This window comes from Salmo salar, chromosome ssa19, assembly GCF_905237065.1.
Source record: "Salmo salar chromosome ssa19, Ssal_v3.1, whole genome shotgun sequence".
Lineage (NCBI taxonomy): Eukaryota > Metazoa > Chordata > Actinopteri > Salmoniformes > Salmonidae > Salmo > Salmo salar.
Window position 1 is genome coordinate 12,635,346 of NC_059460.1, and position 13,811 is coordinate 12,649,156.

At 40.6% G+C, this 13,811-nt stretch overlaps 1 protein-coding gene across 1 annotated transcript; it reads right to left on the reverse strand.

The window, feature by feature from the left end:
• Positions 1–1,682: 1,682 nt before the first annotated feature.
• Positions 1,683–13,379, reverse strand: selja (selenoprotein Ja). Its single transcript, NM_001193497.1, is given in 10 exon segments — positions 1,683–2,113; positions 2,574–2,713; positions 3,321–3,398; positions 4,025–4,140; positions 9,551–9,707; positions 9,980–10,072; positions 11,875–11,973; positions 12,124–12,303; positions 12,928–12,994; positions 13,314–13,379. Coding segments are annotated over 10 exon segments (1,035 nt in total). The 5' UTR covers positions 13,317–13,379; the 3' UTR covers positions 1,683–2,011.
• Between the last annotated feature and the right edge of the window lie 432 nt (positions 13,380–13,811).

Sequence of the window (13,811 nt, forward strand, 5' to 3'; positions counted from 1 at the left end):
ATAAAGCCTGGAGACCATCACTACAGTATTTCCATCACCAGGGAGACAGGAAAGGGAAACTCCCATTGTCAGATGTTACAACATGAGATAAGTTGACTTTGTAAGGAACTCAGAGCTTGAGATGTAATCTAAACACGTTGCGCTGACTGACTGAACACAATGCACCAGATAAATGATATTGCTCCCCCTCTCTCTTTATCTCTCTCTCTTTATATCTCTCTATCTCTCTTTATCTCTCTCTCTCTCTCTTTATATATCTCACTCTCTTTATCTCTCTCTCTCTCTCTCTCTCTCTCTCTCTCTCTCTCTCTCTCTCTCTCTCTCTCTCTCTCTCTCTCTCTCTCTCTCACACATGTCAATGTAGAAATTCTGTGAATCAGTGCACGGACCAGATTTGAAGATAAAAAAACAAGACACCTTGAAGATCTGGATACAATTATCTCCGATACAGCCGGTTACCTGCTGTGGTGCCTGCTGGGTAAGGGGAAGTAGGTGCGAGGGATCAAATGACTTCCCCTCATTACTCATAGACAGACACACATTGATACACTGATGTTCCTCCTGTTGGAAGGGCTGTGTTGTGTTGCCTCAGTTTACTGATGACTAGCAGTGAGTTTACCATAACACACCTAGTGAAATATTTAACATACAAAACAATACAAGAGGAAAATGTAACGATGAAGTAGCCTTAAAGTAAAATGTGCTGTCAATACTTTGTCAGTACACATAGGTATTGAGTCTCCTATGGTTATCCGACTTATACAGATTGAAATGTACACATTGTTTAAGGCTGGACTCTTGTAATGTAGGCCTATGCAGTTTACGCAAACTTAATAAGCCATTAACAGGTTGTAGTTTTGAATGCTGATCTGACTAGCCATGGCCTCCGGTTAGAGAGAGCAATGTAGCTGTTTTAAATTATGCCAGCCGTATAAATAAGTAGTAGTCGATGTTAGCAAAGTCACTATCTATGATTTTACAAGTGCATATAATGTAATTCAGTTATACTGCCCTAAATTATAACGTCTACTAGTCAACTTTCACCACATCGTATAGCCAGAGCCATGCAAACCAATGAAAGGCTTTACACTGCATTACGTCTTATATTCCTGTTTTCATAACCACACTCCATGTCAAAGATATTAAGATAATGGCTTCATTTTATGCAGAGAGTATATTCAAAATCATCAGAGGAGCCATTGAGAACATGGTAATATGGAAGTCAGCAGTTTTAAGAAAACAGACTAACTCCTTTGAGGGAGGGATAAGTTGCAGTCCCTTCAGTTGTTTCAGCACGGTAAATCTTTGTGCCTCTGTTATTTCACTTCAACAGAACCCATGCCAGAGAGAGAAAGAGATAGAGTATTGAAACTTGCTGAAATTCATTTCCTCTTTTGCAAAATACATTTCTGTTCTTTAAATTATTGCAAGCCCTCAGTTTCTCTAACCAGAGCAGAGGTTATTTCAACTCAAAAACCACCCAAAACCATAGAGACAGTATTTCAGAGCTGTAGCTAAGTTAAAGTAAACAATTGCAATATGTGATAAGTTAATAATTTCCTATACATGCAAGTACTACAACACACAAATGCTATTTGTAATCTTCCTCATCTAGTTTAGATGCTGTGTTAATTCATTTTACATACTCAGTTACCTCAAAAATGGACCACAAGTATCCTTCCTCTTTTAATCCTAATGTATACATGACAAGAATATTCCATATTTCATATACTCATCATTTTGCAACATACTGCAGCTTTGACAGAGCAACAAGGTTCAAGTTACATCCGTCAAATGTTACTTTAGAATGTAACTTTCATAAACTGTTTTGTCAAAGTACAACTGTGTTATAAAATGGGCTTACAAAGCAATTGTAAAAAAAAAAAAACACATCAATACATAATTCATATTCCCTAATAATATGTTGGACTGGTTATGTTAATCAGCTTTAGCAATACATTCATTTAGTAATATACATTTGCATAACTGCCTTTAACACAATGTGCCAAATCTAGGCTTGCTGTGAGTCTACAACTTTCTTAGCCAGTCCCAGCAGCACAGGATATTTGAGGGTCCTGTTCTTCCAAGACTCTGGGATTCCCTGAAGACCTGTCTGGAAAGACAAGGGAGGAAGAACAGATAAAGGCTACAGTATATAAAATGCTAAGCCTTCAGAGCAGACACAAAGCAATCCATCCGAGGTCAAACTCATTACCCAGGCTGAAACTATGGACACGGGATACAGAAACGTTTTTTTATTGCTTACTCATTATATAGGCTACACCTTATAGTCAACATTTATAAATTGGAGGAAGGTTGACTTATAGAACAAATAACTTGAATAATTAGGTTTGAATATCCCGCTGTGTGGAATGTCTTACAATCAAATGACCATGTAACAACTATGTAAATACTAGCTACTTGAAATACTAGCTAGCTACTTCTGATGAATAAAAGTTCTATATTTGGATAATATTTGCATGGGCCATACAGTATAACTGACTGTAAGTTGCTCTGGATAAGAACACCTGCTAAATGACCAATGTAAATGTAGGGTTTTGCTCCAACCCTACCTGTGCTCCAAAACAGGCCCCTATGAATGAGGCCCTACTGGCGGTGCATCCCCCGCGGCGCATGGTTCCCCTGACTGCCTCCTCCAGCTGGCTCTGTGTCAGGACCCCGTGCAGCGCTCCCTGGAATGCACCTGGCAAGGCTGGGAATAGGAACCGCAGACACAGATAAGGACCAAGAGGTAATTGTCTTCATACTATTTACTCATGTCATCAATCATTCAATATATTTCTTAAGTTTTATTGGGCAGTGTGTGTGGTTACATTTTCCATGTCAATAAATCCTTTTGAACTGAGAGGGGAAGGGAGGAATACACCAACATGAGTTACACACATCCTAACATGAGTTACACACATCCTACCATGAGTTACACACATCCTAACATGAGTTACACACATCCTACCATGAGTTACACACATCCTAACATGAGTTACACACATCCTACCATGAGTTACACACATCCTAACATGCGTTTTGGCTCCAAAGATGCAGGAGCTCCCGTCTCCCACTTCAGACGGGAGGGAAATTTAAGGACGGGTTCATTAATGACGGGATCAAAGACTAGAGAGAAGGAAAGCACTTTCTTAGACCAGAGCTAACTAACTAACTAGCTAACGGATGTGCTGACTGGGATGGTGTGGTTACGATGCCAAGTCGACAGACTGGACCCTGCTGCTGCCACAGCCGTGCTGGCGACGCCACCTACCTTTGTGTGTGTGTGTGTGTGTGTGTGTGTGTGTGGGACCTACCTCATGTGTTAGTGAACACAGCAGGTATCAGCTCTGGGGAATGCTTGGCTAAGTTGTCCTTCACCTGACAGATTTGTGCTGCAATGGTGAAAGGCAGAGTGAAATGCAACATTTAACACTTCCCATATGCATTTTTTATTACCATACTTTGGGGAAAAATCCTATTTTCTTCATTAACCTGCCACTCAAGATTCTATTCCATTTACATTTTACAGTCTTGCGTTACCTTTTTAGGTTTTGACTGGGTGAGATTTGGCTGTTCCCACCATTGTATTAATATTTAATATACAATATGTATAATCTAACGCTCACAGGAGATTAGTAAAATAAATCAGTTGAGCTCTACATCCTTACTTAACATTCTAGCTAGGTTGCACATCAAATGGCACCCTATTCCCTAAATAGTGTACTACTTTTGACCAGAGCTCTATGGGCCCTGGTCCAAAGTTTGCGTAAACTGCATAGACCTACATTACGAGAGTCCAGCCTTTAACAATGTGTACATTTCAATCTGTATAAGTCGGATAACCATAGGAGACTCAATACCTATGTGTACTGACAAAGTAGTGACAGAAAATTTTATTTTAAGGCTACTTCATCATTACATAAATATGGAATAGGGTGCCATTTGGGATGAAGCCCTAATAATGCATGAGCAGAAAGATTGTGAATGTTTATAAGCAGGAGCGGCATTAGAGTCGTACCAATGACAGCCCTGTCCAGATCCTGAGGGTTGTTTCTGTTTGGGTCGTTGAGCTGGGCCAACACTGAGTCCAGAGCATTGGGGTCAGAACCATTCAGGATGAAATGCTCCAGGAACCTGACAAGAAATGCATACTGAACAAATTTATAAACTCAACATGCAACAATTTCAAAGATTTTACTGAGTTACAGTTCATATAAGGAAATCAGTCAATTGAAATAAATTCATTAGGCCCTCATCTATGGAATTCACATGACTGGGAATACCGATATGCATCTGTTTGTCACAGATACCTTAAAAAAAAGAAGGTAGGGACGTGGATCAGAAAACCAGTCAGTATCTGGTGTGACCACCATTTGCCTCATGCAGCGCGACACATCTCCTTCGCATAGAGTTGATCAGGCTGTGCGAAGGTGCTGGATATTGGCAGGAACTGGAACATGTTGTCGTACACATCGATCCAGAGCATCCCAAACGTGCTCAATGGGTGACATGTCTGGTGAGTATGCAAGCCATGGAAGAACTGGGACATTTTCAGCTTCCAGGAACTGTGTACAGATCCTTGCAACATGGGGCCGTGCATTATGATGGAGAAAATGAGGTGATGGCGGATGAATGGCCCGACAATGGGCCTCAGGATCTCGTCACAGTATATCTGTGCTTTGAAATTGACATTGATAAAATGCAATTGTGTTTGTAATCCATAGATTATGCCTTGCCATACCATAACCCCACCACCACCAATGCGGCATTCTGTTCACAATGTTGACATCAGCAAACCGCTCGCGCACACGACGCCATACACATGGTCTGTGGTTGTGAGACCGGTTAGACGTACTGTCAAATTCTCTAAAACGATGTTGGAAGCGGCTTATGGTAGAGAAATTAACAATAAATTCTCTGGCAAGAGCTCTGGTGGAAATTCCTGCAGTCAGCATGCCACTTGCACTCTCCTTCAAAACTTGAGACATCTGTGGCGTTGCTGTCACGTCCTGACCAGTAAAGGGGTTATTTGTAATTAGAGTTTGGTCAGGACGTGGCAGGGGGTATTTGTTTTATATGGTTTTGAGTGTGTGTTTAGGTAGAGGGGCGTTTGATTTATGTTTCCGGGGTTTTTGGTTTAGTTCTATGTTGTATAGTTCTATGTCTGTTTCTAGGGTGTTTATTTCTATGTTTAGTAATTGGGATTGGGGCCTTAAATTGGAGGCAGCTGGTTATCGTTGCCTCTGATTGAAAGTCCTATAATTAGGAGTATGTTTGTTTTAGGAATTGTGGGAGGTTGTTTTGCACTGCTAGGGTTAGCCTGCAAACTGTTATGGTGTCGTCCGTTTTCTTGTTTTCGTGAAGTGTTCGTGGTTATTTAAAATAAACGTCAAAATGAGCACTCAACCCGCTGCGCCTTGGTCCAATTCATACGATGGCCGTTACAGTTGCATTGTGTGACAAAACTGCACATTTTAGAGTGGCCTTTTATTATCCTAGCACAAGGTGCACCTGTGTAATGATCATCTTGTTTAACCCCCAAATTTTTTATTTTTAAATATTCTTTTTTTAGGGGTGGATCAGCTTAATATTGCGGAAAGAATATTGCTTCCATCAATGTAATTGTCTGCATCATTTCCAATCCCCCATATATTTTTTTGGTAAATATATATCCATATATGCATGCATACATATACACATATATACATACACATACCTATATAAACATACTTTTTTAAAGAATATACCCTTATTATTATTCCCCGCAAACCCTACCACCGATCCCCCAATTGGAGTAATTGGAAAACTACATGGTAATGTAAAATGTGCATTTCTTAGTGATCCAATACGTAATATAGTACACTTATCATAATTTGGTTTTAATCCAGAGAGGATAGCAAAAGTATCTTGATCCTCTATGAGGCCGTGGAGAGACTCTAATTGTGGTTTTAAAAGAAACCATGAATCATCGGCGTACAATGACACCTTAGTTTTTAAGCCACGGATATCTAATCCCTTAATATTATTGTTTAATCTAATCTTAACAGCTAACATTTCGATGGCAATAATAAATAGATATGCCGATAGTGGACAACCTTGTTTTACTCCTCTAGATAGTTTAAAACTTTCTGAGATGTAGCCATTATTTACTATTTTACACCTAGGGTTACTATACATAACGTTAACCCATTTTATAAGAGATTCCCCAAAATTGAAATATTGTAGGCATTTATATATAAACTCCAGTCGTACTTTATCAAAAAGCCTTTTCGAAATCAGCTATGAAAACCAGGCCTAGTGTCCCCGATATTTCATAGTATTCTATTGTTTCCAGTACTTGTCTTATATTATCTCCAATGTATCGTCCATGTAAAAAACCTGTCTGATTAGGATGAATAATATCTGACAATACTTTTTTAATTCTATGCGCCAAGCATTTTGCTAGGATTTTTGCATCTCAACACTGAAGTGTAAGAGGGCTCCAATTTTTTAAATGGACTGGATCTTTATATATACCACTTGGGTCCTGTTTCAGTAATAATGATATCAGACCTTGTTGCGTGTCTGATAATCTACCATTTATATAGGAGTGGTTAAAACATGCTAATAATGGTCCTTTGGGTATATCAAAAAAAGTTTTGTATACTTCCACTGGTATGCCATCCAGCCCTGGAGTTTTCCCATCCTTAAAGGCCCCAATTGCATCAAGCAGTTCCTCCTCTGTAATTTGGCCTTCACATGAGTCTTTCTGTAAAGATGTTAATTTTACATTATTATTAGGAAAAAAATCCATACAATTAGTTTCAGTTAGTGGAGATGGAGCAGCCTGAAACGAAAAACAAAATCTTAAAGTACTTTACTTCCTCTTTCAAAATATCATTTGGTGAATCATGCGTGACTCCATCATTTGTAACAAGTTTTAATAAAAAAAAATTGGTAGCATTTCTATATTGAAGATTGAAAAAGAATTTGGTGCATTTTTTTCCCCATATTCCATCCAGTTCGCTTTATTTTTATAATATATTACACTGGATCTTTCTTGAATAAGTTCCTCCATTTCTTTTTGTTTTTCCTCTGTGCCTCTATGGTACCGTTTTTATTGCTATCTAACTGTACTGTTAGTCCTTCAATTTCCTTTGTTAATATGGACTCTTTTGATCTAAATTGCTTTTGTTTTATAGATGAGTACTGAATTGCATGGCCTCTAAAGGCACACTTAAAAGTGTCCCATACAATAAGGGGATCTGCTGTACCTATGTTATGTCTGGAAAAAGTCAGTTATAAATTCTTCTGTCCTAGTTCTAAACAATTTATCATCTAGTAGGCTTTGATTAAATTTCCAATATCCTCGCCCACGTGGAAATTCTGTAAGAGTAGTATATATGCCAATTATGTGATGATCCGACCGCATTCTGTCCCCTATCAACACTTTTAAAACTTTTGGTGCCAGAGAGAATGGCATAAGAAAGTAGTCAAGACGACTAGCTTGATTAAGCCTCCGCCATGTATATCTCACTAGGTCAGGGTATTTAAGTCTCCATATATCCACTAATTCCAATATATCCATGACATTCATGATTTCCTTAAGTGCCTGAGGGTGATAGTTTGTTGTGTGATTTCCTTTCCGGTCCATAGAGGTATTTAAGACCGTATTAAAATCTCCCACCATAATAATAGAGTCTAGTGTTGCTTGTAGAGTTGATAAATTCTTATATTTCAAAGAAGCTTGGATCATCATTATTCGGACCGTATAGGTTAATAAGCCATATCGGTTTATTGTCCAATAACATATTTAAAATAATCCATATAATCTGATAATCTGTTTGGACAATTTGCACATTTGGATCAAAATTTACTGTTAATTAAAACCATCACCCCTTTTCAATTTCTTTGCCCATGGGAGAAATATATTTCGCCCCCCAGTTCTTTTTCCACAAAACTTAATTTAAAATTGTTGAATGGGTTTACTGTAAACAATAGATATTATATTCCTTCTCTTTTAGCCAGGTAAATACTGATCGTCTTTTCTTATTATCTGCTAGGCCATTACAATTGTAACTGGTTATACTTATTTCACCACTTACCATAATGAGACACAACTTTAAATTCTATTTATGAAAATATATGTTTGTAAACGTACCATTAAAAAGTAACATGATGATTGAGTGTCTATATAGCTGTTCCATGATATTTGCATTGCTACTAAGTAAACCTCCAATTGGTCCCTACTATTCCACCCGCTAAAAGCCTTCCTCATCCCTAGTTGGGTTGTCATCCCAATGCCCGGCAGACCACCCCCGATCCCCCATATCCCATAGCCCTGAACAGACTGGGATCCATCCTTCGAAAAGAACACACAGTGCCATTTACCGAATTTAAGTAAATCAATTGCCAAATGCATTTCCATCGCCCTCACCTCGATTTGTATTATATATAGCTGTGGATCATCCTCTATTGTCCCTAACATCTTTTACTCCTTCGCAACAGTTGTGGGATACACACATACACCCACACACACTCAACCCTTTCCCCCCACACAACCATAAACTCACATTCTCAACAGTTGCACCATCCCAGAGCCCAACTCAAGAAAGGACTTGATTTACAAATGCACTTAGATTTGCAGCTGCATTAGAAAGCCTGCAAGACCGTGCAAAAAATGGGCAGAAATTGGGAGATTTTATTAACCATTGTCACATCCTAGATGATGGAGGTCAAATGTACACCTTTTCCCTGAAACACCCACAGTACGGTCACCCGTATTGACCATATTCCCAAGCATCTCCATGCAGTCAGACTTTTGATTTTGTGCCACCAGGGTCACAATAATATACCCCCTCTCTGAATGTCCGAGTGTGACCCCCTCCCCATGGGTTACTGCAGCTAGTGTTGCCAGCACTGCCACTGCCTGGGTGGGGGCACCCCACCGAAATGTCCACCGGCTAGGTACATAATCACCTTCTTGATATACTACATGGATTATCTTGGCAAAGGAGAAATGCTCACTAACAGGGATGTAAATGAATTGGTGTACAACATTTTAGAGAAATAAGCTTTTTGTGCTTATGGAATTTTTTGGGGGATATTTTATTTCAGCTCATGAAACATGTGACCTTTCCATGTTGCATTTCTATTTTTTGTTCAGTTTAGATATGGCATAATCTCGTAAATTGTACCTACCACAACCATAGTCAGTATTTTATTTTTGTAAAACATTTTTTTTAACCTTTATTTAGCTAGGCAAGTCAGTTAGGAAACAAATGATTATTTACAATGATGGCCTACACCGGCCAAACCTGGATGACACTGGGCGCCACCCTATGGGACTCCCAATCACAACCTGTTGTGATACAACCTGGATTCGAACCAGGGGGTCTGCATTGACACCACTAGCATTGAAATGCAGTGCCTTAGACCACTGCGCCACTTGGGAGCCTATTAAGCATGGATTGTGTTATTAAGCACGGTTAATGGAGTGAGTAATGAGATAAATTACACAATTTATGAATTAAGAGCCATTTTCTGCTCTATAGGCCTACAGTACCTTGCTGCAGCCAGTGTCATGGCCACACACATATCGTTATTCTGGGTTACACGTATGGCCGTCTCCACCTTCTCCAACATCTCTGGCATCCCAGCAAACATCGCCACAACAGGAGCCATCTTGGTGACCCCGTCCATCTGACAGTCCACGTCACATCCTGAAATGGAGAGTGAAAAAGTAAAATCTTTGATTCCCTCAATTCCTCACGTCCCTCTCAAAGCTCATTGGAGGAGGAGGTCTAAGGAGAGGGACCTTGGAGACTATCCTCCAATGCGCCTTGAGAGGGAGGTGAGGAATCAGTGACAGAAGGAATCAGCGATTTGACAAATTGTACTTTTTTCAAACAGGTTGTGTCTAAATGTAACTCATAATAAATTAACCCAGGACAGACGTGCTTCCTTTCGGCTGGTGATCTTTTTGTTACTGTACCTGTCTCTTCTTTTCCTGCATCCACGTTCCTCATGAAGGCTTTGAGGCTTGCGTTTCTCCAAGGGCCATCAATGGGGAGGACAGCTTTAGGACCTTTACATTTCAATTGAGAGTGAACAGCTTTAGCTGACTGAAAAAAATATAAACTCAACAAAAAAAGAAACGTCCTCTCACTGTCAACTGCGTTTATTTTCAGCAAACTTAACGTGTAAATATTTGTATGAACATAACAAGATTCAACAACTGAGACATAAACTGAACAAGTTCCACAGACATGTGGGGGGGTCAAAATCAAAAGTAACAGTCAGTATCTAGTGTGGCCACCAGCTGCATTAAGTACTACAGTGCATCTCCTCCTCGTGGACTGCACCTGATTTTCCAGTTCTTGCTGTGGATGTTACCCCACTCTTCCACCAAGGCACCTGCAAGTTCCCAGACATTTCTGGGGGGAATGGCCCTAGCCCTCACCCTCCGATCCAACAGGTTCCAGACGTGCTCAATGGGATTGAGATCTGGGCTCTTCGCTGGCCATGGCAGAACACTGACATTCCTGTCTTGCAGGAAATCACGCACAGAACGAGCAGTATGGCTGGTGGTATTGTCATGCTGGAGGGTCATGTCAGGATGAGCCTGCAGGAAAGGTACCACATGAGGAGGATGTCTTCCCTGTAATGCACAGCGTTGAGATTGCTTGCAATGACAACAAGCTCAGTCTGATGATGCTGTGACACACTGCCCCAGACCATGACGGACCCTCCACATCCAAATCGATCCCGCTCCAAAGTACAGGCCTCGATGTAACGCTCATTCCATCGACGATAAACGCAAATCCGACCATCACCCCTGGTTAGACAGAACCGCAACTCGTCAGCAAAGAGCACTTTTTGCAAGTCCTGTCTGGTCCAGTGACGGTGGGTTTGCGCCCATAGGCGACGTTGTTGCCAATGATGTCTGGTGAGGACCTGCCTTACAATAGGCCTACAAGCCCTCAGTTCAGCCTCTCTCAGCCTATTGCGGACAGTCTGAGCACTGATGGAGGGATTGTGCGTTCCTGGTGTAACTCGGGCAGTTGTTGTTGCCATCCTGTACCTGTCCCGCAGGTGTGATGTTCTGATGTACCGATCCTGTGCAGGTGTTGTTACACGTGGTCTGCCACTGCGATGACGATCAGCTGTCCATCCTGTCTCCCTGTAGCGCTGTCTTAGGCGTCTCACAGTACGGACATTGCAATTTATTGCCCTGGCCACATTTGCAGTCCTCATGCTTCCTTGCAGCATGCCTAAGGCAGGTTCATGCAGATGAGCATCTTTCTTTTGGTGTTTTTCAGAGTCAGTAGAAAGGCCTCTTTAGTGTCCTAAGTTTTCATAACTGTGACCATAATTGCCTACCGTCTGTAAGCTGTTAGTGTCTTAACGACCGTTCCACAGGTGCATGTTTATTAATTGTTTGTGGTTCATTGAACAAGCATGGGAAACAGTGTTTAAACCCTTTACAATGATCTGTGAAGTTATTTAGGTTTTTACGAATTATCTTTGAAAGACAGGGTCCTGAAAAAGGGACGTTTCTTTTTTTGCTGAGTTTTACATGTTCAATAACCATACTGTGGAGAATAGTTTAAAAACCCTGGCTTCATGATATCCCAATAGGAAAGTGTCATTGTCCAGAACATCGTCTTTTCAAAAGGGGATTCCCCATAAGTTACCAAAGGATAAAACAGAACTCTGTGGTATAAAAACTGACAAAAGCACACAACCACTCTACCCCTCTGTGGGACCAGATGCCTAGTCAGTTATTCACTTTTTTACACTGTTTCTCTTGTCATAGGTCAGATGATGGGGCACAGAAAAGCAACAGTTTACACACATACAGGAAATGACGGCTGATCGGTTCCCTACCGTTCTTTTGTCTGTATGGGTTATTGAGAGGAAGATCATACACAGTGTCTGGGCCAAAGAACTTGTAGATGCGCTTGGTCAAGTCCTCCACGTTCACATCTAGTGATTACCAATAAAAACATAGAGCATATGAGTATATTAAGTCATTCATGGAGTGAACACGATAAAACAAACTCGACATGAAATGTTCTTTATTTAGCAAGACATTAGGCCATTGGATGTTTGTCCTATTTAGTGTCAGTATGTTACCTCCACATTGACTGAGTGACTCTAGCAGTACATAGGCCTGGTCTCCGTAGCACGTCTGCTCTCCGGTCTCTCTGCGGTAGAACGGGTTAGCAGACTGAGGGCGGAACTCGGGACACGGTTCCAGATCTGACAGAACCTCCTTGAGTCGCTCTGGGTTGTAAATCCAATGCATGGGCTGGGCTGTTGGGGTGGGGTACATCGAAAAGAGAAAGTTACTGGACTGATATTAGTGTAACCTTAGTTGTATTTGGACTTTTATTTTGGCATAGACCTAATGTATTGAGTCATTGTTATAGTCTGTGACCCTTATTTCCTGTGGATGTAGTATAAGGTATCTACAACCAGAAATAGAGGTTTCATCAGCTTATATTATGACTTCCCTGTCATAATATTCAGTCTTCGGTATGCGTTATGTACTGTGGTTATTAGACATAATGATATTGAACACTTTCCACTTTCCAATTCTAGAATGAGTCCAGATCATAAATTGCCATACTGTATGTGTACGGCTTGTAATATTGCACATAGCAAGAGCGCAACGTTAATCAATCCATATGACATTGATTGTATGTACTTTAATTCTAATGGAACATTATTGATTTTATAACACTGTTGTTGAACTTTGTTGAGAAGGCAGAGTAGGGTAACACCCTTTTATACTCTTAATATCATCATTGGCAGCTGTGCAGCTTTCTCATACTGATTAACACCAAGACATTACATCAGAGCTATGTTTGAGCCAGTGCTGCAGTATCTTATTGGGATGTTACTGTTAATGAAAAGATATCAGTCCCATGAAATGACCTGCTGCGTCTGCCACAGCTGCTCCAATGATTGCACCTATGGCTCTCTCTGCCACCGTCGAAGCCGTCTGTGTCATGTAGTCCAACAGAAACAGAATTAGTGGTTAAAATGGCTCTCTCCTGAAATGTACTTCAGCTTTTCAGTTTTTCTCCGTTTTTATTGTACTGGATGACAAAATGTGAATTTTGAATAATTGAAATTGAAAACATTATTACTAGATACTATATTGGCAAGAAAAATAACAATATTTAACATGGCTGTAATACAAAATATATGAATCAACTAAGAAATGTAACAGACAGTTGACCATACCACCCTCTGTACTGTACGTCATGCATTCAAAACAATATGAGTCAATTAGCACACAGGATTAACACTTTCCTTACCATAGTTTTCTTCTTATTCTCCCCCCAGCTTCACACTGATGTTGTTTTGAAAACTTGACTGACGCTGTGTCATCTGACGCTGGAGGACTGCCCAGATATACTGAGACGGTTATAACACTGCAACGATGACTCATGAAAAGTTCTGAGAGAGACCGTTAGGGGGCATATATTCTGATCTGTTATTGCATCGCTCAGGTTTAAGATAAGATGGTTTAATAAAATATGTTACTCAGTAAAACCATGGTAACCTTTTTTGAATATAGTGTTTGCTCCCAGGATACTCATGTGGATGATCCCCCCCCCTCCTCTATTTCCATGTTTGTATGCTTTCCACTCCACTGCTTTGCCCATCAGTTATACACAGCTGATGCCCTCTGGCCGTCTGATCTGATCCCCCTCATCCTAACCCTCTCCTGGGTCTCCCAGCCCATTGATTCGTCAGGTCTCTCCTGGCCCTTTCAGACCAGCCACATACTGAGAGTGTTAGGGTTATATCAT